At 33.7% G+C, this 25,194-nt stretch overlaps 1 protein-coding gene across 5 annotated transcripts; it reads right to left on the bottom strand.

The window, feature by feature from the left end:
- Positions 1-1,751: 1,751 nt before the first annotated feature.
- LOC131631772 (type IV inositol polyphosphate 5-phosphatase 3-like) lies at positions 1,752-13,869 on the bottom strand. 5 transcript variants are annotated; one of them, XM_058902532.1, is made up of 12 exons: positions 13,715-13,848; positions 7,725-7,861; positions 5,242-5,307; positions 4,981-5,098; positions 4,656-4,718; positions 4,388-4,460; positions 4,140-4,244; positions 3,129-3,981; positions 2,839-3,023; positions 2,630-2,738; positions 2,397-2,536; positions 1,752-2,269 (listed from the first exon to the last, which is right to left on the bottom strand). In XM_058902532.1, the coding sequence occupies exons 3-12, from the start codon at positions 5,287-5,289 to the stop codon at positions 2,056-2,058; spliced, it is 1,908 nt and encodes a 635-aa protein (XP_058758515.1). In that variant the 5' UTR covers positions 5,290-5,307; positions 7,725-7,861; positions 13,715-13,848; the 3' UTR covers positions 1,752-2,055. The 5 variants fall into 5 exon arrangements, with proteins under 5 accessions (XP_058758515.1, XP_058758517.1, XP_058758514.1 ...); XM_058902534.1 differs by having other exon boundaries at positions 7,757-7,861; XM_058902531.1 differs by lacking the exon at positions 7,725-7,861 and having other exon boundaries at positions 13,715-13,869.
- Between the last annotated feature and the right edge of the window lie 11,325 nt (positions 13,870-25,194).

The following is a 25,194-nucleotide window of genomic DNA, read 5'->3' as shown; positions in this document are numbered from 1 at the left end:
TATGGACTTTCCTCCAGGCTTCGAAGAAAACTTTGGGTTACGGGTGTGCAAACTAAAGAAGTCTTTATATGGATTAAAATAGTCCCTAAGGGTATGTTTGGATTGATGGAATAGGATGGAATGGAATTAAGTAATGTTCCATCATTTGGATTGATTAAAAGAGGGTCGAATGGAGAGGTATCATATGGAATGCATTTCATCCCGTTCCATCACTTTCCATATTTTTGTACCCTACGATTTGGGCGGAATGATAAAATTACTTTATTTCATCATGACGCACCCAAACAATGGAATGACATCTTTATTTCATTATGCTCTGCTCCGCTTTGTTCCATCCTGTTCCGCTCCGTTCTTTTCTACATGTCCAAACATAGCCTAAGAGCTTAATATGAAAATTTTACTCAATTACTGAAGAAACATGGATATACCCAATGACAATCAGATCATACGTTATTCAAAAAGTCAGATCAAAACGGGGTGATAACTTTTCTAATTTTCTATGTTGATGATATTGTTCTTACAGGTGATGATGTGGAAAAAATGGAGAGATTAAAGATAAAATTAGCAAAAGAATTTGAAATTAAAGACTTCGGTTCACTCAAGTATTTTTTGGCATGAAAGTAGCAAGATCAAATAAAGGAATTGTTGTTTCTCAAAGAAATATGTTACTGATCTCCTACAAGAGACATGTATGAGTGGTTGTAAGCCTGATTACACTCCCATAGACCCAAATACTAAACTTTGGGAGGGGGAAACACCTGAGTTGACACTAGAAGATATCAGAGGTTAGATGATATAGCTAGCTCATACTCGTCTTGACATTGCTTTCTTTGTTAATGTTGTTAATCAATTCATGCATAATCCATATGAAGAACATCTTAAAGTTGTATATCGAATCTTAAGATACTTGAAAATAATTTTTGGAAAAGGGTTATTCTTCAAGAATACTAATGATAAAAACGTGGCAATATTAATTTTATGTAGATTAAGTCGTATCTATTGCCGATAGAAAGCCAACTTCAGGTAGGGGTGGCTAACGGATACGTCCGTCCCATTTAGCCTCGCCCCGCAAAGGCTTGCAAAAAGTGAAGGGGGACGAGGCGGGTCCGCAGACACTGAACCTATTAAACCGAAAAATGCAAAAAAGATTATGTTAATGCCCACATAATCTGCAAATAAACAAGACAGGATGGTCACAATAGAGGATGTGAGTCTAAACTCTTGTCCCGTCCCGTACTAAAATGCAGGCAAAACGGACAGGTTCAACGGATTAGATATGTTTTGCCACCCCTAACTTCAGGCTATCTCACATATGCGATGGGAACATAGTAACTTTAAGAAGCAAAACAAGGAGCGGTTGCTAGAAGTAGCATTGAAGCAAAACAATAGTTCAAAAGATTTGTGAAGATATCCGAATTCTTAGAGTTTTAAAGGAATCCAAAATAGTGGTTGAAGTATAATATTTATTTTTTTATTGTTCTAAATTTATTTTCATTTTATTTTCCTTATGTCTCTCTTGAAATAAAGGAGTTGCTTGATTGCATTTTCTCCTATAAAGGAGTTCTTGTATTCATAATAATATATCATAATATTATTCTTACAACTAATAACATCAAACTACAATGCAAAAATATAGATAATGAATATATTTGCAGGAAAATTGGAAATCAAATGGAGATTTCAGTTTCTGCAAAGCTGTATTATAAAGCTACCTTGTACTGAAAGTGTAGGGAATCAAAGCTGGATTGATATAGCATCTTCAACACATTGCTTTCTATTTATTCTTTACAAACATACCCAAAGTTTCCTATGAAAGCTCTTCAAATACAGTTCAGAGTTTACATATACAATACAGCCAATCTAACAACTAGCTTTAAAACATGTTCATAAGATACCTGATGTACAGATCATACAACTATTTTTTCTATAAGATTTGACTTTAGAAATATATAAGAAATATCAAATGAAGAAATTTATTAATATCTAGTATAGTGACTCTGAATTTGAGAAGTTGGAATAACTAGCATTGCTGCTCCTTCACCTGTCCAGAATATGCTATAAATTCCAAGTGCCAAAACTTGAGATGATTTCTTCGTTTCCGATCTCCGCATCCGTGAATGTAAGTGCTCTCTGTAGCTTCCTTGGATTGAAAACCTCAACCTCAGCAATATATGTGGCAGTCACAGGTCTATGGTCTGAAAGTTTAAGTTCATTCCTTTTGTAACTCAGTAATCTCATTCCATTTCCATAAGAAAGAATACGATCACACCTGAAAAGTAATCGCGAATATTAAAAAAGAAAGACATTTTGACATATCGATTTGAATAAACAACTTAATTAAAGGCGTATAGACAGACATTGACGAAGAATCTCAAATCAAACAAATTAAAGTATACCATGCTGGTGTACGCCTCCCAACTTTCGGCTCTTCCCCAATGTACTTGTCTGAATTAACCTCGTACTTATAGGTTGGAGGGAAATTTAACATTCCTTCTGACCATCCATTAAATACACCTTTTTCTAGTTCTTTCGCAAGCTGTTATAATAAGATGTCGATGTCAATAAATAACATACATTTCTCTCATGCAGTACACAATTCATCTAATGAAAGGTTGTATATTAGTATTACCTGGTCGCTCTCAACCAATTTCGACCACTGCTTTTTCGAGATAAGATCTCTTGTTTTTTCATATGACAAATTGATACGGTAATTCAGATCACCGAACCAGATTATTCTTCTGCAAAAAAATTGGAATTTGCTTAAATGATTATAATTATTTCAAACAGAATGTGAAAGGACACAACAATGTCAATATGGTGTATAAAACATGGACTCACTCGTGATCGAATATACTTTTGGGAAGTCCGATATCAGAAAGTGAATAAAAATGAGTCCTTTGATGTATTTCACGAACATCGGCATTTCTTTTGATTTCATCTGCTTCCTTTTGACCTGATGTAAGATGGGTGCATACAAAGCAGAAAAGTGTCTGATATATGGACATGCTCACTGATACCGATCCCTGAAAAATATCGAAAAAAATAGTTTAACTTTATAATCATCGGATTTTATGTTTGTCATATATGTTTAGCAACTGATCACAAAGAAAAAGGAAAATTTTAAAGACCTTGTTGCCAATATAGCCCATAACACCAACACCAACAGTGGAAACCTTCAAATTCTGAATATGTTTCCGCACGCTCCTTCGAACCCAAATGGTGATGTAAATCCCAACCATCTGCTTGCTCACTATCTTCACATAAGAAGATCTTGTTTTCCTCTTCATCAAGGCTTCAAGGTCAATTTCTGCCAATATATCCATTGCATGTGTTTTTGATTTAAAAGAATCAGTGGCTCTAAATGACTTTGTCGCGTTAAACGATTTAACTGGTTTAAGAGAAGTTGCTCTCTCCAATACGGTATGAGATAACAAATGTAATGGTGGCTCTGGCCAACTCAAACCAATCCTTTCAGTCCCACTAACCATTCTAGATAGTTTACTAATCTGTGGAGAAGATGGTGTTTCAAATTTTGCCGATAAATCTTCGTCACGTAAACAGTTTAGCCTATCCAACCTCCTTTGATAAGATAACTGATTCTCTAAATCATTATCGATAATCACTCGTGAATTGGCAATTCCAGCAGCATTTGAATCCTTCAAACTAGTATTCAGTGATTCATGTGTGATCGGTTTATCTGTGACTCCATCGAGTACTTCATATCCTTCGTCCAAAGGATGGATTTCCTCACCAATATCACCATCACTTTCTAGTAGCATTTCTTCTTCTTCGATATCTGGAGCATCATCAGATGGTTTAAACTTTGATGGCGATGGAGGATCACTGAAGGATTTTATCTTAGATGGTTTTGGTTGAACTCTATTCAATGTTTCTTTAATAATGTTTTCCCATTTCGGCACATTACGAGTATCTACAGCACCGAAAATGTTACTTGTGTTTAAAGGTACAATCTCTTGAAGGCTGCAATTGCAAAGTGCAAAGAAACCTTTTAGTCAGTCAAACAAATTGAACAATGTCAAGAAAATTTTGATATTGTCCGTGCTAAAAGTTTTACGTTATCAACAAAGCAGAATCGTTCATATGTGCAACTTTAGGAGAAAATTTAACACGAAACTTACCCAAGGACATATATATCAGCTGGATGGTTAATGTCTAGCCAATCATCAATATCAAGGTCATTAGGTGGAAGTTTTCCTCCAACATTCCATGTCCCAACACATACTCTAAAAGAGAAAAAATGTACAACAGAATCGAAATATGAGAGGCTTTTAAAAAATAACGAGTAAGCTATGTTTTCTACGCTATCTAATCATTGCAAGTAGAGTCAGATATGACTTGTTGAAAAAGCACGAAAGCGGTTCCTAACCTTAGTTCCTTCTTGTTTATATACTGAGACCTTACTGTCAATGACTTTTGCCTCCGTAAGCCAGGGAGAAATTCTGCAGTTCATTCGAAATTCAGAGGGTGTGTATATATAAAGCAATCAAAAAAACGTGAGGTAAAGTTTCGTGATTTGAAGAATCGAAGTAAAATTAGAAACAACTACTATTACAACTGAATTGAGGTCAATCAGTAAAACTTGTGTGTCATCATTTGATAAACTAAATTTCATATACGAAAGAAAAAGAAATTACCACATGATTCAGATGGAGTTTCATCCTCTTTGCTGTCCCTATACCGCGAACCGGTTCTCCACTCTGCATAATACACAAAATTCAAGCTGAAACACATGACAGAAAAACCAAACTAGACAAAAATCATCACTCATCTCACAAGACTCAGTCTCTAAGATCCCAAAACAATAACAATTCTCAATTAGACACAAACCAAAATTGTCAATTTCCGAGTTCTAATAAAATCAATTATACACCTTCAGAATCAATCCTGCTTGCTTCAAAAGTGAAACCAAACATACACAAAATTTGTTGCATGAATAGAAAAATCAATCAATAGACTAACCTTCATTGTCAGAGTCAGTTTCAGGGTCATCCTCAGTATCATCAGAGTCAGCAACATAATCAGGCTTCTTGCTTCTAATGTTAAGCCATTTGCGCAACACCATAGTCGCCCATAAATTCTACAAACAACAACAACCAAAGAAAAAATAATAATTCAGCTCAATTTCACTACAATTTACCTTACTTCAATTACCAATTACTCACAAACACCAAAGCATATTCAAATCAACCATGCAAGAATCAAGATAAAGAAAACAAGTACCTGTTTTTGCTTGTTGGCCGAGTGTTGATGCTGCTGCTGCTGCTTCATAACTGTCTATAATTATTGCTATAAATTTACAAAACATAAATAGAATGAGAGAATGAAGTCTGAAACTGAAGAAAAAGAGGGAACAAATAACATGTTTAGACAAGAATTGAAGATGCAAACAAAAATAAGATTGTCTTACTCTTACACAAAAAAGTAATGATATTTGTATTGACTATTTTAGGGGTAAAATGTCTTGTCATATACAATTTGAAGGGATTGTCTTATATTCTATGGAATTGGAATGGAAATATATAAATTACTATTTTGAGGATTTCTTGCAAGTTTAGATTTTGTATAATGGACTCACATGCATTTATTTCAATGAATCTGGTGGATATTAAAATAATGAATGGCAAATTAATGATGATTGTGATGTCAATTATTTTTCAAATTAAAATTATCAGTGTGTTTTATTTTATCCTTCAAATTATACTTACTGTAATTTTAACTATAAGAAATGGGTCCTCTCCTCCATGGGTCAAAAATAATCATACTCGTTCATGTCAACTTAGCCAACTGCTTAGTGACACGTGGCATAAGAAGAAGAAGAAAATTGATCTGGATTTTGTGAAAGCTTAAGAATAGTAGTACTAATAATTGAATGTAAATTCACTGTAATACACACATGCATCTGTGACTGTCCGATCAAGACCAGATGATTTAAAAAATATGTTTTTTAATTTTTGAATTATAATTTAAAATATAAAATTTAAATTTAAATTATTTGATATAATCGAATGGTCCTTGAAACATGAAGGCGTATACGCGTTTGGGAATATCTAATATGCATCTTATTAGTTGTGATATGCAGGGATTTATTTCTGGTTTTTGAATATTATTTTTACACCACTAGGCACTAATTCCAAATATATATAAACTTCATATGTATATGCAAGGACAAATTAACGTCGGCAATTTAATTACTCACGCAACAGCATTTTCCTCTTTTTGTTTTCTCTCACATTTTACTAAACCGTACATTAAACAAGTTTTACACCATGGTTTTAAATTGCGGTCTGCAACCGCAATTGCACCCGCAATATTGCGGATGTGGTTGCCTCCGTAATTGCGGTGTGATTTTAAAATTTCGCTTTCAGATGTATTTGGAAACCCATCGGACAATTTTCATCATGTTTTTTTAATATTTTCATAAAAAATCAATATATTAGATTTCTAAAACTCAATTTACTTTTTATATAATGAAAGAATATAAAATTAAGTGTTTTTCAATATACTATTTCAAACACTTTCTTTAAAAAATTCACGCCGCAACGGCCGCAATGCGCATCGCAACAAGCGCAATGACCACAATCGCAACTTCCGAAACCACAACTGCATCCGCAGCCGCAACCGCAATTTAAAACCATATTTTACACATTATTATTATTATTATTATTATTATTATTATTATTATTATTATTATTATTATTATTATTATTATCATCATCATCATCAAATAGAGGATATCATATCAAACTCAAACATTAAATTATGCCCATACACCATGCAGCTTCCTAGTTCCCTACCACACCACTTGCTAAATTTAGAGACGAATAAATTCATTTTGTTACTAATTTCTTCATTGTTAAATTTTGTAAAGAAAAAAAAAACTCAAAGAGCAATTTCTTTTGAGTATCTCTATCCTCATCTCATGAATCTCTCACCATCTAAGTTGTTAAAACTGTTCCTTTTAGATATATCTTCGGAACCACCTTTTTTTTACTTATTTTTTTCATAGGTACATAGTAAAACATAATAAAACTGGGGAAATCTCATATTAATTAAGTTTATGAAATCTTCCGTAGCTAAGTCTACAGAAGATTTTGAAAATAGAGTGTTCCGTAGATGTACCTACGGAACAATCTGTTATATTTTCAAATTAAGTATGTTTCACTTCTAAACTCCAATTTTTTTTATCAAAAATGGAACATCAAATTAGAGTAAATCAAAGTAATTGGAAAACCTCAATTGTACTACTTTGATTTACTATAATTTAATGTTTCACTTTTGTTATAAAAATTAAGTTTTTGAGTGAAATGTAATTGATTTAAATTATAACAGAATATTTCGTATCTATATCTAAGGAACACTCTAGTTTCAAAAACCTTACGAAATATTTCATTTAATTTTGGATTTTTTCAATTAATTTTGAATCTTCTCAATTTTCATTATGTTTTAAGCTTTCGTAAATGGAATGCATTTACGGAAAAAATCAAATTTTTTATAAAGAAAATACTTTCAAAAGCACATTTACAGAAGCAAAGGGCATAAATAAAATTTTGCCGGAGTGGATTGAGAAATTTTTTTTTTCCATGAGATTTACTAATTTCTTCAATGTTACATTCTTTGCAATCTATGTCGACGATTATTAAATAACGAAGTGTGAGGCAAATGACAAAAAATATATATTGAAGAGATAGCAAACATAACCCTACAGTTAGAAGAAAGCATTGATTATGTCTCTCACATCAGAAATGACAATCCTTCGACCATAGATTTCAACTAAGGTACACCCCCTCCAGGCCCCTTGAAAGGAAAAGGGCTTCCTCAACGTTCACACTTTAAATACTACCTAGAATTGAAAAAGAGACAATAAATTTTTAAATTTTTGTCTTAAGAATTTTAATTTAGTCAAGATTAAACAATGATAAAATTTGTAGAAGTTTTATTTAACTTCAGTTAAAATGGGATAGTGCGCATAAGATCTTATTTAATCAACTGTATGTCAAAATTTTAGGCAGTATAGATTGGTTTATCTTATGCTCTTAAATAAGTGGACTTAAATAATTTTTATTATAATTATTTTATTTTATTGTAAATATAAAATTAGAAATATTAATTTAAAAAGTATTTTCTAATTTTATTATCTAATTAATAAAATTCGTTTGTAAATGGCAAAACACAACGTTGCCATTCTGAAACATACGTTTAGTGTCGTAGATGATCTTATCAGATCTGTGAGGGAGTTGCAGAATGGCTCTCACATTTTTGAAGATGCTCATGCACACATTAAGATTTTGCTCCATAAAGATATCATAGGTCATATTAGCTTTTGAATTTTAGTTTTGTAGTTTGTTTCGTTTTCGGGCTCAGCCCCTCTTGATTAAAAAAAACAATAGAAAGATGTTTTTCTTAAAATATAAAACAGTGGAACTACTAATAGTAAAAAACCGTTATATGGGGATGTGGCAATTTTAAGAATCAGAAACTTTTCTGCCATTCAAGCCAAGAGCTAGTGACAGTGTGTGATTTGTAAGTACAGAAGCAGAGTGTCCCTCCCAATGAATTAAGAATGGACAAGTCTATTATTTTCTTTGGCATAATAGAAAAATAAAATCTACATTGAAATGCAAATAATAAAATCTATATTAAATAGGTCATTGTGTCAATTGTCCTATTTGATATATTGAGCAAGCAAGATGTGCACAAGTCACAGCAGGCTTATCGTCAAATATATGTGGGGAAGTATCTAGTCATGTAACCAAATATACACATGTTAGGTTATATATTTTATTATAAAATTCTCTATGAATTTCAATTATATTGAAAAAAAAGGTGAAATAATAAATTTCTAAAAAATTGTGTATTCCTTTAATATAGTTGTGTATATAATTAAGATTTAAATGCAGTTTTGACCCCTAAATTTCTTAATGGCTTAATTTTGGTCCCTATATTTCAAGTGTTTGATATTGGTCCATCAAATTTTCTAATTGTTTGATTTTGACCATATAAATTTTAATTGCTTAATTTTGACCATCAAGTTTATCCTCTTTTAAATTTGATAGTCTCCTAATGATATGTAGATTAAATTTTTATTTTTTTTAAAAAAATTTTACAATTATATTTTTCTTCTATTTTTAATAGTTAAACTTTGAATGGGATATTTTGAAAATCTTAAATATTTCATTTAATTTAGAATATACAGACAAGCATGCAATATTCCTTATAAAAAAATTATATAACTAATAGGATTGCTAGACTTTGGGACTTTATACTTAATTATGAGGGAGTTATTAGCCAAAGAGTTTGTTATTTTAATTAGACAGTGATCTATTTTTTTCAAAATAATTTGTCATTAGACATAAATTAAATGAAATATTTAAGATTTTTTAAATATTACATTCAAAGTTTAACTATTAAAAAGAGAAGAAAAATAAAATTGTAGAGACGAATTTTTTTTTTAAATAAAATTTAGTATGCGTATCAATAAGGGACTACCAAATACAACACAAGACAAACTTGAGAGGTGAAAATCAAATAATTAAAATTTGAGGGGCTAAAATCAAACAATTACAAAACTTGGAGGATCAAAATCAAGCAATTAAAACATGGAGATCAAAATCAAACAATTGAGAAACTTAGGGGTCAAAATTGCATTTAAGTCTATAATTAATAATATAATAGAAAAGGAAACAAATTTGTATATTTTGATTTAAACTTAAAAGAAAATTTATTGTAAAAAAGTTATGGTACATGTATAAGTTTATAAAAAAATTATAAATATGAAAAATTAATCTTAAAATTAAAGATGGGCGGAGGATATGCTTGTTAGAAGGTAACATGTAGTATTTATAGCTTTTAAATAAGCATAAGGGGTAACATAAGAAATTTGTGAGTTAACTTGTATTAGTCTCTTAGATTCGTAAAGTCGTATGAGTGAGTCTACTAGTTAATTCTGAAATCTAACAACTATGATTATTCGAAAGGTGATGTTAATTTTAGTTTTTTCTATTGTATGATGCCATAATAGAAAGAAAAAAATTCATTTATTTCTATTGAAAGAGTTGTACGAATTCGAGACATCGCATTCACTTATTTTGTTAATCACTTAAAACAACATAATGTTATAGGCCTTGTATTGAAAATCCACTATTCTATACGATAAATATCAAAGATAAAATTCTATTGAAAAATCTTTTTAGTAAAGACGAAATGAAAAAGGTCGTTAAAGAGTGCGATAATTTCAAAAACCTTAGGCTTGATGGTGTTAATTATGAATTTTCAGATGATTTTTTAGGTGACATTAAAGTTGAGTTCTTGATATTTTTGCTCGAATTTTACATAAACAACAATATGGTAAAAAGTTCAAATTTCACATTTATTACTTTGATTTTGAAATTTTACTCTCCAATGTCTTCAGTATTTCATGATTATATATATATATATATATATATATATATATATATATATATATATATATATATATATATATATATATATATATATATATATATATATATATATATATATATATATATATATATATATAGGGATGTTTGTATAAAGTCATGGCGGAAATGAATGATGGAATGTATATGTTATGTTTCTGTAAATTTTCTTGTTAATGGTAGCATAATCGATAAATTTAATTTGGAGAAAGGACTTTAAAATGGGATCATTTGTCATCTTTCTTGATCTTGATAGTTATTGAACGTCTCAATTCAATGTTTTTCACTTCTATTAATATAGGCTTATATATAGACTATTAGATTGGAGATGATTTTCACATTTGTAGTTTCTAGATGACATTTTTTTTTTTAGGAGAAAAGTTTATGGAAGAGAAATCAAGATCAATCTATTAACTTTTGAACTCATATCATGTTTAAAGTTTAGTTTCCACAAAAATTTTACTTGTTATTAATGTTTCTGCTTCTTGGTTAGATGAGGCTTCTCAAGTGTTGAATTGCAAAGTTGGTTAGGTTCCTTTCTAATATTATGGTCGTCTAATTGGTATCAATCCTCATAGTTTATAAATTTGGCAACGTTAATTGATAAAATTGTAAAGAGGTTTTCTACGTGGAAGAGTAAGAATTTATTAATAAAAGGTTGGCTTGTGTTACTCAATTTTGTCCTTAAAAGTTTATTTTCGCTCTTCCTTTAAGGCTTATTCAAATATCATATCTAAAAATGAATCTTCGTTCTTTCTTCAAGGCTCGTTCAAATATCTTCTCTACAATAGAATTTTTGTTTAAATCTTTTTTATAGAAAAGAATTGAAGAATCACGTAAAGTATAATAGATTCATTGGGATACAGTGTGTTTAGAACGGGGCAGATATGGTTTGAGGGTCCGTCGTGGAGAGAATTGATTGTGTTATGATTAAGAAAATGGTAGTGGAGAATGAAGGTGGGCTAAGGGGCACTCAAATTTAGAGTTTTATTTCAAAAATATATAACATATTGATGTCTTGTCATGGTTGGGGGAAGGAAAACATCTATATCGTGGAAGGATTTTCAATTTGTTTGTAAATGTGGTGGGGTTGGTGTGGAGAATTAGGCCGAGGAATACTTTTTATGCGTGGTTGGTGATGGGGTGGGCACATCCTTTTAGTGTGATCCATAGATGGAATATGGTGTGATGTGCAAGAGAATTAGTAGACTCTACAATGTAGCATTAGATGAAAAAATTGTCGGTAGCCGGTCTTTGCAGATTGTGTTTGATAATCAATATAGGAGAGAGTCGAGGCAAAGACTTTTCGCGTGGGAAGATGAGATAGTTGTATAGTGTGATGTGTTGCTTGTTAACTTTGTTTTGTAAGAAAATGTTCACGATATATGGATTTGGGGGTTTTAAGCTACGAGAAAAACTCCGTTAAAGGTGTTTATCAATTTTTAATTCAAAATTTGACTTTTGATCTAGTGGACAACATTAATTATGTTTGGTGTAAAGTAGCTTCTTTTATAGTGTCATTGTTTGAATGGAAATGGTTGAAAAATATATTTCCAACTAGAGATGATTTGGCCCTCCATGGTATTCTTACTATTGAATCTTTGTTGTGTAGTGGAGGTGTGGGAAGGGGATAATGTTCACGATCTTTTTGTGACTATGAGTGTTTTGGAAAGGAGTAGAGTGGGATCCTTCAATGGTTGAGAATTCTTATGTCTTACCTAAACTCATTTTAAGTGATGTTCGTCACTTTCATGAGATTATTGGGAGAGTAAAAAGATAGGGATGACATGCATGTATTTTGGTTGACGTGCCTATGGAGTATCTTGAATGAAAGAAACTATCTTGAACAACGAAAGAAACAATAAGTTTTTTAAGCGAAAGGAATCATCCTCAACACAAATGATTGATACAATTAAGTTTTTATCTTGATGGTGACTTCAAACTCGAAACTTAAATACTACAATTGAATTGGATATCTATTGGCCAAATTATTTGAAATACCTTCATTTGCTTATTTCTTACAAGCAACTTTGATTTCTATTTTTACGTATTCTTTAAATTGAGTTTTAAGCTAGGTTTCTGATTTTTTTTATTGGAGAAAATTTAAATAGAATTCACTAATTTGTGAATTTTACTATTTTTCAATGAAAATATGATAAGTATATAATTTTCTCTTACACATGTAATTTTCTCTTATTTTTACTCTTTAAATAATATTTAAGTATATTTATTATATTTTAATTGAAAAATAGCAAAAATCACACCTATAAAATTATATAAATTTTCTCTGTTTTTTTAAATGTGTTGGAATTTATTTGATGTTCTATTCTTCACACTTTTTGTTTTAGTAGTGTAGTAGTTCTTTTGTCAATAATTTTCACTTTTTCTTTAAAAAAAAAGCAATTATTTTTATTTAATGAAGCTCCACTTAAAGCTACCTCCATTTACTCACGAAGAAAACACTCCTTAAAGTAAACACTACAAATAAAATCGAATTATCAAAGAGGCTTTATATTTCTAAAAACATAGGCTTTGGGCCCGTTTGTTTTAGCTTTTTTTTAAAATGATTTTTATAGTGTTACCAAATTTTGTGAAAAAAATTTTTATAAAGAAACTTTTTATAAAAGCTTCAAATGAAAATTTTGTTTGAATAGTTATTCTCAAAATGTGATTTTAGGTATTTCATCTATTTATGGAAAAAAATTGGATATCAAAATTTTAAAAAATCACTTAATTTTGAAGCTATTTCAAATAGATTTTCATAAAAATCATTTTTGAAATACTACTTTTTGAAAAAATTATGATTTTGACTAAGTTTTGGTCTTCAATTATGTACGTTTATGTTATAGGATGTCAAATTAAGTGTTTTATTTTAGAAAAAACGAATATAAAAAAACTTGTAATATTTTGAAAAACGGTTTTAGAAAATCTATTTTCAAAAATACAAAGAAAAAATCTATTTTTTTAAAGCTGAAACAAACTGGCCCTTTATCTCGTACTAAACTTTAGTTTGTTTGATTAAGAAATCTCAGCCCCTCTTGTACAATTTCTTTGAGAAGAAGAGAAAATCATCTATGAACTACACACTAACACATCGATATTATTAATGTAAACTTTCTTGTCTACGCACAGACAAAACTATCGAGTAAGACTAAACATGAAGTTTAACTATTAAAACTTTAGATCTTAAACCATACTAATTAATAGAGAAGTGTAAGAAGCAAATTAAGGAAAATAGTTGATAAGAGATTAATTACCAGACTTGTGTTTCTTCGTCAATTACTGCAACCGTCGGTTGTTGAAACTTTAGGTACTGAGCAGAAAAAAGTGACACTCTAAATTTCAGTGGCAAATTCACACTTTATGAAAGTAGAAATTAGAATATAAATAGCTTTAGGAAAAAGATGGATGAAACACCTTTCCATCATTTTATTCTACTTAATCTTATTTATGGTACACGTGGCTTTTGTATTTACACTATGTCTATTCTATGATTGCTTGCTTTATCCTAAAATAAATAAAAACATTAATATTGTATGAGGGAAAAAAAGTATAATAGTGTTTTCATAAAACATAATTTTTGTTACAAAAATATATGTACTCTTTCTTATATCTCTTACAACTTTCTAAATTTATATATAATATTCTAAAATATATACTCATTTTTTAATAATAAAGACAAATTATTGAAAAATAATAATAAAAAAATATAGAAATATAAAATTTAAGGGATCAAACAGCTTTGAAAGTTGAAAGATGTCATTTTAAATAAATTCTTTAAACGTTTTATGTTTAATCAGATTTTTCTTAAACTTTTGAGAGATCTTATATAAAAAGTTGAAGTTAGCTTTATTTAAGTCGTAACTTTTTTTTAAAAGACTCTATCTAACCGTAAATTAATCATGAAATATGTGTATGGAAGTTTTTTTTGCCATACCTTAATCATGAAAAAGTGTGAGATCATGTATTGTACGTAGATTACTTCACATACTCAGAAGACCGATTTTATGTCTAATCCATGTGAGACTTAAAATCTTTTCAGAGCACCTCAAACTATATACACACTCTCTTTTAAATTAAATTGTCTTCTATTATAATAATATTATGCGTCAGATTTTAAGTCCCTAATAACAAAGCAGAAATGTTCTGATTGTGATTTTTTTTGCATTATCCTAGTGTTTGATCTAATAAAAATGTAAAAAGTTGAGTTTGAAGTATTATTTTTACATACAAAATTATGAAAATACTCTACTAATTAAGGGTGACATTGAAGAAAATTTTACTCAGAATGTCAATTTCAAAGTTTAAAATTTAACCCTTCACATTGTGCAATTTACTATTATTATTATTATGACCCACTAGTGTTAATCAGCTGATGTTCCCCTATAAGTTAAAATATTTCATTATTGAATCCTTTTGTTTCTCCACATAATATGATAAGTGCTTAACAAATCCCAAATCGTTGACTTTGTCACATGTTATGTTCAAGAATTATAGTACGATTTTAATTATTTTAAGTATAGAACCCTCTGTTACATGAATCTACACTCTCACTGCATATATAAAATAAAGTCCAAGTTTAGAAAAATGAACAAAACCGTATAATTTGAGACACTTGTCAACAACAAAAACTCAATTTTAACATCTTCCTACATAAAATATAACACAGTCTTAAACAACATTTGTTGATGCTTCATGATGAGGTGTTGATCATGGATGAGTTTGTTATATGCAGATGTAAACAACCCTAATAATTTTAATTGATTTGCTCAAAATAATAATAACCAATAGCTGGGCATAATATTGTACTAATTATTATATTAAGTGATGTTATTAACTTATTATCTTATTCATAGTTTTTTATAGAACAATATTTGTTAAAAGGACTATACTAACTTATATGTGCCACGTCTCACGTTTGTTAACATGGTGTTGATGTTGCTATGAATATTAGTTTTTACGACCCGTACCAGAAGTTGTCTCATTCATCATTATTTTTAACATTAATTGAGAGTATTAAAATAAATGATGGGAATAGATTGTGTTATCATATATTTGTAGCTTAGGTCACCACTCACGGGAATCAAATCCATCAAGAGTTTTCTTTTTCCATTTTTTGCGTTTTTCGCTTTAAAACGTAAAAAAGATACAACAACTATACTAGCAAAAAAAATTCAAAATAAAAAATAAAAAATAGTGTTTATCTATTTTATAAATTAATATAGTCTCAACTCAATACAAAAACTTATTATTTTTGGGACATCTTTAGGTAACATTGAATGTTGATTGCTTATTAATTATAGGGATACAAAAAGTTGATGAGTGTAGTGGCATAAAAGTTCGATGGTGGTGGCTTGAAAAAAATGAAATTGCGTCATTAAAATTTATCAAAATAGAGAAAACATTGTTAAAACTTTTTTAAACTAAAAATAGTCCTTAAATTATATTTTATAAGAAACACTTTATGACTCTTGACGTTATACTCAGACATATTATCGTATGTAAGAAAGTTATTGATTATGCAAAATAACATGGAATACAATTCAAAATTATCACATGTATACGCATCATCAACATCAACATCTTTCTCTCACAAAAGTCTTAAATCTTTAATCAATGGCGTTAAATAAACATTTATGTCGTTCCCGGGTTGTTTTAGACCCGAAATCATCATATATAGCTGTTAGCTGAAGATTTCGTTTGGGAAGAAATGTCCTTCGAAGGTCTGAAATTCGAAGGAGGTGGTTACTGATAACCATCTTTGAAGATAAAGAATGGCTACTGGATCATTTGCGTTCGAATGGAGACCAAACAGTCAATATGGAATGCGATATCCATACATGACAGGTACACGAGGAGCAGGACCTACATACACTACAACTAACCCCGCGACATTTTCGCCAAATGTTGGTTCAGTAGGTCGAAGCGCACAAAATACTGGCTTCTCTGCCCAAATACCCAATTTTACCACAAGTAATCAAGCAGCATTCCGACAAGAGATGGACGTGAGTAATCACGATATGTTAGGAACCCTGGCCAGAGAATTATCGTCAATCTTAAATCCTTTAGCAACAAATATTGCTAGTACTAATCGGGAGAATATGGAAACTTTTCAAAAGATATCATCCCAAATGAATCGAATGGCAGAATTCATGGGTGTTCCACAATCCAAGCGGAGAAATAACCAATCCTCTTATCGAGAAGGAGACCCCATTCTAGAACGTGTCCAAAATGCAGTGCCTCCTCCTGGTGCAACCACTACTGGCGTAGTTCCTCCACAGAGAACAACAACGGTCGAAAGGAATCGGGTAATAGATCTAGAGGCTTCGAACCGAAGAAGTATCCCCGTTCAGCAAGAGTTTGAGGAGGAAAGGCCCAGATTAAGGGTAGTAGGTAGGGACGAACACCCAGACGAAGTAGTCCAGAGAGTCAGGAGAGAAAACCTAGCCACAGAAAATAACTTAACTGCCATGATAGAGAGAGCTATGGCCAATAATGGCCTCAGTACTGGACTTCGACGTCCAAATTATACATCTCCTATAGCGGATTATATCATGCAAACAGAGTTGCCAAGGGGCACCAAAGTGCCAAAATTTACTAAGTTCTCAGGGGACACGAATGAATCAACGGTGGAACATATTGCCAGGTATCTGACAGAAGCCGGAGACTTAGCAGGGAATGAGGATTTAAGGATTAAATACTTCCCTAGTTCGCTGACAAAAAATGCGTTTGTTTGGTTTACTACCTTACCTCCAAATTCTATAGATGCATGGGCCCACTTGGAGAGACTATTCCATGAACAATTTTACATGGGTCAAACCAAGATAAGTTTGAAAGAATTGGCTAGCATCAAGAGGAAATTCTCGGAGTCTATTGACGATTACTTAAACAGGTTCCGTTTATTGAAATCAAGATGCTTCACGACTGTCCCGGAACATGAATTAGTTGAGATGGCTGCAGGTGGCCTAGATTATTCAATTCGAAAGAAACTGGATACTCAATACCTGAGAGATATGGCCCAATTGGCAGATAGAGTTCGACAAGTCGAACGGTTAAAAGCAGAAAAGGCCAGAGCAAGTAAGAGTTATAAGAAGGAAAGAGTAGCATGCGTCGAAGCAGACGAAGTTGATGGCGAACCTTTCGAAGACTCATGCGACATGGAAGAGGTCGAAATAGATCTTGCCGAGTTAAAAGAAGCGCCACCCTATGCTTGCAAATTACTCACCCCTTCTAATGGAAGAAATCCAGTAGATAATGATAAAAGTGATAGATTTCCCAAGAAAACTTATACGTTTGATGTCACTAAGTGTGACGAAATATTTGATTTACTAGTAAAAGATGGCCAAATGATAGTGCCTCCTAATTCTAAAATTCCTCCGTTAGAACAACGAAAGAAGAGAGGTTTTTGTAAATATCATGGTTTCCTAGGCCACAAAACCTCACAATGTTTTCTTTTCAGGGATCTAATCCAGAATGCTATCAAGGATGGACGTTTGAAATTCGCTGACAAAAGCAAGAACCCTATGAAGGTTGACGCCGATCCTTTGAACGTGGCTGACACTAACTTGTGTGAACCATTTGATGTCAACATGGTGGAAGTATCTGAAATTCATGCTGCTGGATCAAAGACAATTTCAGATGGAAAGCAGGCTACTTAAAGCCTAAGTGCCAATCCGATCCTCAATGCTGATGTTGAAGGATCCTTTGATGCCGAAATGACTGAAGAACCGAAAGGAAAAACAAGTGAGGCCACTGAAGACCTCACGGTGAAGCTTCAGCAGATACAGATTTCTGAAGTTCCTCCGGCGGTTGTTAACATGGTCAATGCTAGACGTCCCTTATCTGAAATCGAAGAACTAGAAAAATGGTTGATGTGGGAGAAAGCAAACCTTGAGATTCCGCCAAGAGGAAACAGTTTGAAAGATTATCTTTGGAATTTTCATATAAAGAATGGGGGGAAAAGGGTGATGTGCCCAAGATGTTCAATTATGACAAATCGGAGGATCCAGGCCAATTTCGAGAGGGCTTTGCGAGAAAGATTAGAGCAACCTTGGAGAGGAGGAAACCTGCTGTTGAAAGTATACCCAAGGTCTGAAGAAAGCTTGGTCGGTTTCTTGGTCAGGTGTCACAGCGACAATTCTGAAGTTGCACTATGCCCTAGATGTGGTGCAGTCTATGACGAACTGCTAGCAGGATCATTCGAAAGGGTGTATCTTTATATGGGTCGGGAGACCCAGGGACTGCGTCCTAACTTGTTTGGGTTCGATGATCGAACCCCATTGAGAAGGCCTGACAGCCCACACCCTAGAGCTCGAAGGGTCACATTTAAGGTTCCTGCAGACATACCCAGGGATAGATGGATGCAAACTGGTGCCAGAACCAACAAATGGCGAAGTTGGGACCAAGGAGGAAGAACCGCAATGGCATATAGAAAGCAATTCCAGACCTCCAATCGAGAGATGTACAGGTTGGAAAACTACAAAGGAAAAAATCCTATGTCTAGATCCCAATGGAGAAGGCATCAGGGGATGAAGAAAGCCCAAAGGGAGTTCAAACCAAGGGAGGCTAGAGAGACAAGTAGCAATCAAATCCCAATGCAGGGGGCAAGGACAAGCAAACCTCCAGTAGAGTGCAAATTGTTCGATTCTGAAAATGAGAAAGAAGAGGAGAAGATGCATTCCAGCCTTTGGAAAGAAGATGATAGAATGACAAATGATTTTGACTCGGATGGGGTATCATCTATAAACCTCAATTGCAATGTTGTGTCTGTACTCCCTCATGAGTTTAATCAAGAAACTGAAGTTGAAGACTGTGAAGAGGCTGACGCTGAAGAGATGGCGAAACACAGACCTGTGTGTTACTATGTGCTGAACAATGGTGCAGTTGAAGAGCAGAATGCTTTCTTCGAGAGGCCTGATGAAGGTATGCGAAATCATTTGAAACCACTCTACATAAGGGCTAAGATTGAAAATGTTGGCATTAACAAAGTCCTGGTAGATGGAGGGGCAGCGGTGAACCTAATGCCCCAATACATGCTGAAAAGAATCGGTATGTTTGATACTGATATAAGGCCACATAACATGGTTTTGTCTAACTACGAAGGCAAAATAGGGCAAACCTTGGGAGTTGTCCAAGTGAATTTAACAGTGGGTTCAGTTACCAGGCCAACTATGTTTATGGTCATACCAGCGAAAGCAAATTATAACCTCTTGCTCGGAAGGGAATGGATCCATGGAGTTGTTGCTGTGCCTTCGACAATGCATCAAAGGTTAACCATTTGGAGAGAAGATGGCATAGTAGAGAATATTGAGGGAGACCAAAGTTACTACATGGCTGAAGTTAACCAGGTTAATAAAACTAACTTCGATAGGAACTTGGCAAACATAGGGCCTTGCCATGCTGCGGAAGATATATATACCCCGAATAAGAATACATTGTATTACTTATCTTTGCACCCAAATGGATTTCAGTGGAATAGAGAAATAATGGATGGCCCAGAAGATACCGCACCAATAGAGCATGATCCAACAATACGGCCAACAGGCTGGGATGACGAAGTTGATGATGTCTGAGTCATCATTTTTCGAAAAGATTTCGGCTTACGTAGCCGAGAATAAAAGAAAGACGGCTCTCGAAGCCGAATTGTCAAACATGTTGTTTAATGAAGGTCTAAAAAAGGAAGAAACTCAAGATTTGGGGATATATATGATCCCTCAACTGCCTGAAGATTCAGTTCGAGTCGAAGAGATTTCAGGAGAAGAGATAAGTCAAAGATTGGATGCAATCTACGACGAAGAGCCTTTGGGTTTCGAGAAGGACCCAATGGGATCAAATATCAAAATGTTAGCCCAAGATCCACTCGAAGAAGTAAATCTCGGAGATGGAGATCAAAAGAGGGTAACATACGTCAGTGCGAAACTAGCGCCAACGCTGAAGTCAAAAGTGGTCGCGTTGTTGAAGGAGAACAAAGATTGCTTTGCATGGGATTACGATGAGATGCCTGGTTTAGGGCGCGATTTGGTCGAATTAAAGTTACCCATAAAGGAAGGAAAAAAGCCCATCAAGCAAACTCCTAGAAGGTTCGCACCAGAAATTCATTCGAAGATTAAAGCAGAGGTCGAAAGACTCCTACGATGTAAGTTCATCAGAACCACAAGGTATGTAGAATGGATTGCTAATATTGTACCAGTTATTAAAAAGAATGGTTCGTTAAGAGTATGCATAGATTTTCGTGATCTGAATGCAGCAACTCCTAAGGATGAATATCCCATGCCTATGGCAGAAATGTTAGTAGATTCAGCCGCAGGCTTCGAGTATCTAAGTATGTTGGATGGATACTCTGGTTATAATCAGATTTTCATTGCAGAAGAAGATGTGTCTAAAACAGCTTTTCGTTGCCCAGGGGCAATAGGCACCTATGAGTGGGTTGTAATGCCTTTCGGTTTAAAGAATGCTGGGGCAACCTATCAGAGAGCAATGAATTCTATATTTCATGATTTTATAGAAACATTCATGCAAGTATACATAGATGACATCGTTGTGAAATCTGTCTCAGATTACGATCATCTCGATCATCTAAGCCAATCATTCGTGAGAATGAGAAAACATGGCTTAAAGATGAATCCCCTTAAATGTGCTTTCTTTGTGCAGGCTGGAGATTTCCTGGGCTTTGTAGTTCATAAAAAGGGAATAGAAATTAACCAGAATAAAACGAAGGCTATCATGGAAACTAAGCCTCCATCCACGAAGAAAGAACTGCAGTCCTTGCTGGGGAAGATAAACTTCTTGAGAAGATTCATCTCTAATTTGAGTGGACGCACGCAAGCTTTCTCCCCTCTACTTCGTCTCAGAGAAGGAAAGTTCGAATGGCGTGCTGAGCATCAAGAGGCTTTTGATAAAATCAAGCAATACTTGATCCATCCACCAATCTTGTCTCCCCCAAATGGGAAGAAGCACATGCGCCTGTATATTTCAGCTTCAGATAATACAATAGGCAGTATGTTAGCACAAGAAGATGAAAATGGCATCGAAAGAGCCATTTATTATTTAAGTATAGTACTCAATGATGCAGAGACTATGTATAGCGCGATAGAAAAACTCTGCCTTTGTTTATATTTCTTTTGTATCAAACTCAAGTATTATATAAAGCCAGTTGATGTTTATGTTTCGTCTCATTGTGATGTTATCAAACATATGCTATCAAAGCCAATATTGCATAGTCGAATTGGCAAATGGGCTTTAGCCCTTACTGAGTACTCACTGATATTTCAACCTCTCAAGGAAATGAAAGGTCAGATTGTATCAGATTTCATTGTTGACCATGCAGTGGTTGAGAACCCTCAACAATATGTAGATTTGAATCCTTGGAAGCTATACTTCGATGGTTCGACTCATAGAGAGGGAACTGGTGTTGGAATATTGATAATTTCTCCTGATGGAATTCCAACTGTCGCACGCTCGCGAAAAATGAACAGAGTCGCCACCAATATATTTATCCCATAAGGGAAAGGAATACCAGGAAACCTAACAAAGGAAGGAACAGGGTCTTGCGACCAGAGAATCAAGGTACGGAAGTCAGTTACGCAAGGGGAAGGTATTAGCACCCCTCGCGCCCATCGTACTCGATGGTATCCACCTATGTTTGTTTCTATCTAAAGGGTGTGTACTATGTCTATGTCTACATGCGAATGAATGCAAAAATGTAGGGAAAATAAAGAATTATACTCGCACGGGCCCTACCCCGCTGCCTACGTATCCTTTTCAGGAATCAGAGTTACCGTAGCTCGGCTAAAGATTTTCTGTTTGTTTTTGTGTTTTTTAGTTGGGCGGAGTCAACGTTCACGTTCTTGCATAAGGGACGACCTACGATGCGTACAAACGGAAATGACATTGCCCTCAGGTGCCAACGAGGCAAAAGAAAAAGAAATGATTGGTTTGTGTCTTTTAGGGTAGATGAGTGATGAACAGTACCCAATACCGGGCCACTCACCACTTTCTCCACTTTGCTTTAGTCTGAACCATTGTTATGTGTTTTAAGTGTTTTTGGTTGTGTGTTTTTTAAGGGAGTTTACTTCGCGATTCGAATCACATAAAAATGTATAATGATCGAGAAGCAGATTAGGGAATGAATCCCACTCACTTCTATCCCATTATGTAATGTTCGAGAAACAGATTAGGGAATGAATCCCACTCACTTCTCTCCCATTAAGTAGTGACCGAGAAACAGATTAGGGAATGAATCCCACTCATTTCTATGCCACTAAGTGATTGAGAAACAGATTAGGGAATGAATCCCACTCATTTCTCTATCACTTTCTTAATGTGATTCGCATCTTTATTTGTTAATGTTTTAATGTTGAAAAGAAAAAGAAGAAGAAAACTAGCCTAAAATGAATAACTAGCCTAGGTGTTATGAAGGGAACTTCTAAGTCCTAATGTTGTCATGGTTTCTACCTAAAGTTAGGAATAAAGGAGACATGAAAATTAAAGTCACAATTATAAGCAAAGATTTAAGAATGATATAATGGTACAAAGTTACACACAAGCATGAAGTAACAAGTCAAAATATAGTACAAAATGAAGTAAAATACTATTGTTTTTTTATATTGATTTTATGGGAGAAATTGAGTTCTAATCAAGTAAAAGACTAAAGCAAATGGCCTAACTAATATTTTTAATGATTATTTTCTATGTCTAAAATTATGTATTAAAGGGTCTAAAAACTAATAGGAGAAAATATGATTTGTGTTGCCTAAAAGGAGTTAATAAAACTAAGTAGAATCTAAATTCTACTAATTTTTTAATGTGAATCAGGGGGTGTTAATTACAATTATTGGTGTGATTAGCAATGGCGCATGGCCCAAACAGGGAGGCCCAGAAGAGTTATTGTTTTTTTTCATGTTTCTTCAGCACACCAAAAATGGTGCGTATGGGCCTTTAGGGGGTGTGAATTGCAATTCGTATGGCCCAATATAATGATCCAGATTGTTATTATTCAGTTTTTAACATCAGATTTTAATTCAATTAAAGTCAATTAGCTCAATTAATTAGAAACTAAACCTTATATCAGTATTAATATGCGAGTTAAACTTTATAATAATTCTAACTAATTATTAATTAGCATTAATCAGACACAGAATTACAAAAGGGGAATTAGGGTCTGCTGTTAAACGACTATCCTATTATCACTCTCAGACTCAACTCTCTCTTGTCTCGCGAACGAGACGGTGGCGGTGGTTCTCTCCAATCCCTCCTCCGCCGTAAATAAACAATCAACTCACCATCTCCCTCTCAGATCCTCCGTCTATCGCCGTCCATCATCTCCCTAAGTCTAAAACTAATAGAAACAAAACCCTAAGATCCTCATCGTACGATTACAAGGTGAAGGTGGCGAATCAGAGCTTGATACCTTGGGGTTATGAATCGGAACGGCTCATTTTGCATCGCGACATGAAGAAGAGTTGAAGCAAATGGCATAAAGAGGAAGTTCGAAGGGGTTACCTGGTATGAAGATCGATATCGGAAGAACAGAAGTCCAGAGGTGAAGTCCCGATGCTCTTGAATGCGAAATAAACGCAAAGGATGAAGCCACTCCTCAGGCACGAATTCAGGTACTCTCGTTTTCACCAATTCTTCTTCTTCTTCTTCTTTCAAAGCCTCTTTCTTTGAGATGTTGTTTCTGTGTATCGTGAGGACTGAGAGGTTGAGCACGAGCTTGTTGAGGCTCTAATGTTGAGCTTCAACAGCTTTGTGGATGTGCGTGTAGTAAGGGCGAGGGTGATGAATTTGCAGAAAGTGTGAGGTTGGTGATGAATTGCAGGTGGTGAAGAAGTGAAGTTGTGTGTGAAATGATGTCTAGAAACTGATAATCGTGGAGGTGATGAGAATATATAGAGGTTGAGAGAGTGGAATTCAGTTGAAGGAGGAGATTCTGAGCCATTGGATTAGAGGGAGTTAGTTATGAGATTAAGGGTGAGGATTGAGTTAAGTGGAGAGGTTAGTTACATTCTGTTATCGGTTGTTATGTAGGTTGAGAATTTGTTAGGAAACTGTTGAATGGTTGTTAATTCTGTTAATTGGTTATGACAGTTAGTTGTAGGTTGGTAAAAACTGAAATGTTAGTTACTGCTAGGACCATTAGTTGTAGGCTGAAAGTTTGAAAGTTCGAAAGTTAGTTGGTTAGTAGCTTGGATGAAGGTTAGTTTGAAAGGGAAACTGGAACTCATATGTGGAAGTGGATGAAACTGAACCAGTTTTTTGAATGCGTATTTCTTCTACTGTAGGATTTGGTGGTATAGAAGGTAGTTATGGAAAGTTAGTTGTGAAAACAGTTAGGGTTGGGACTAAATGAAATGTTAGTTACAAGGATGGGAAAACAAATTCTGTTAGTTTGCTGAGTGTAATTGGCTAGGGGAACTCGGTTATCAATCTGTTAGTGCAGTTATGGTTAGGGAAGTTAGTACTGTATAAGGAGTTGGAATTACTGCTGAGCTATATGTTATTTTCTTGCTGAACCCATATTATCTCAATGATGCAGGGCGGTATGTGTGACTGTAAGTGTTGTAAATGAATTGGCCTAAAACTGCTTGACTGAACTTTGGTTTTTTTCCGCTTGGGCCTGAACCTGTGCTTTTAAACATATACGGATCTGTGTGGATGGATACCGAGCTTGACACCACTTGAAGTATATTATACAACCTGAATGTTTGAATTGAACTGTTTGGAGCTTGAACTTGTA

Source organism: Vicia villosa, unplaced genomic scaffold (genome assembly GCF_029867415.1).
Source record: "Vicia villosa cultivar HV-30 ecotype Madison, WI unplaced genomic scaffold, Vvil1.0 ctg.000863F_1_1, whole genome shotgun sequence".
Classification (NCBI taxonomy): Eukaryota; Viridiplantae; Streptophyta; class Magnoliopsida; order Fabales; family Fabaceae; genus Vicia; species Vicia villosa.
Note: the sequence above shows the minus strand (reverse complement) of the source record. Positions and strands in the feature narration are given on the sequence as shown.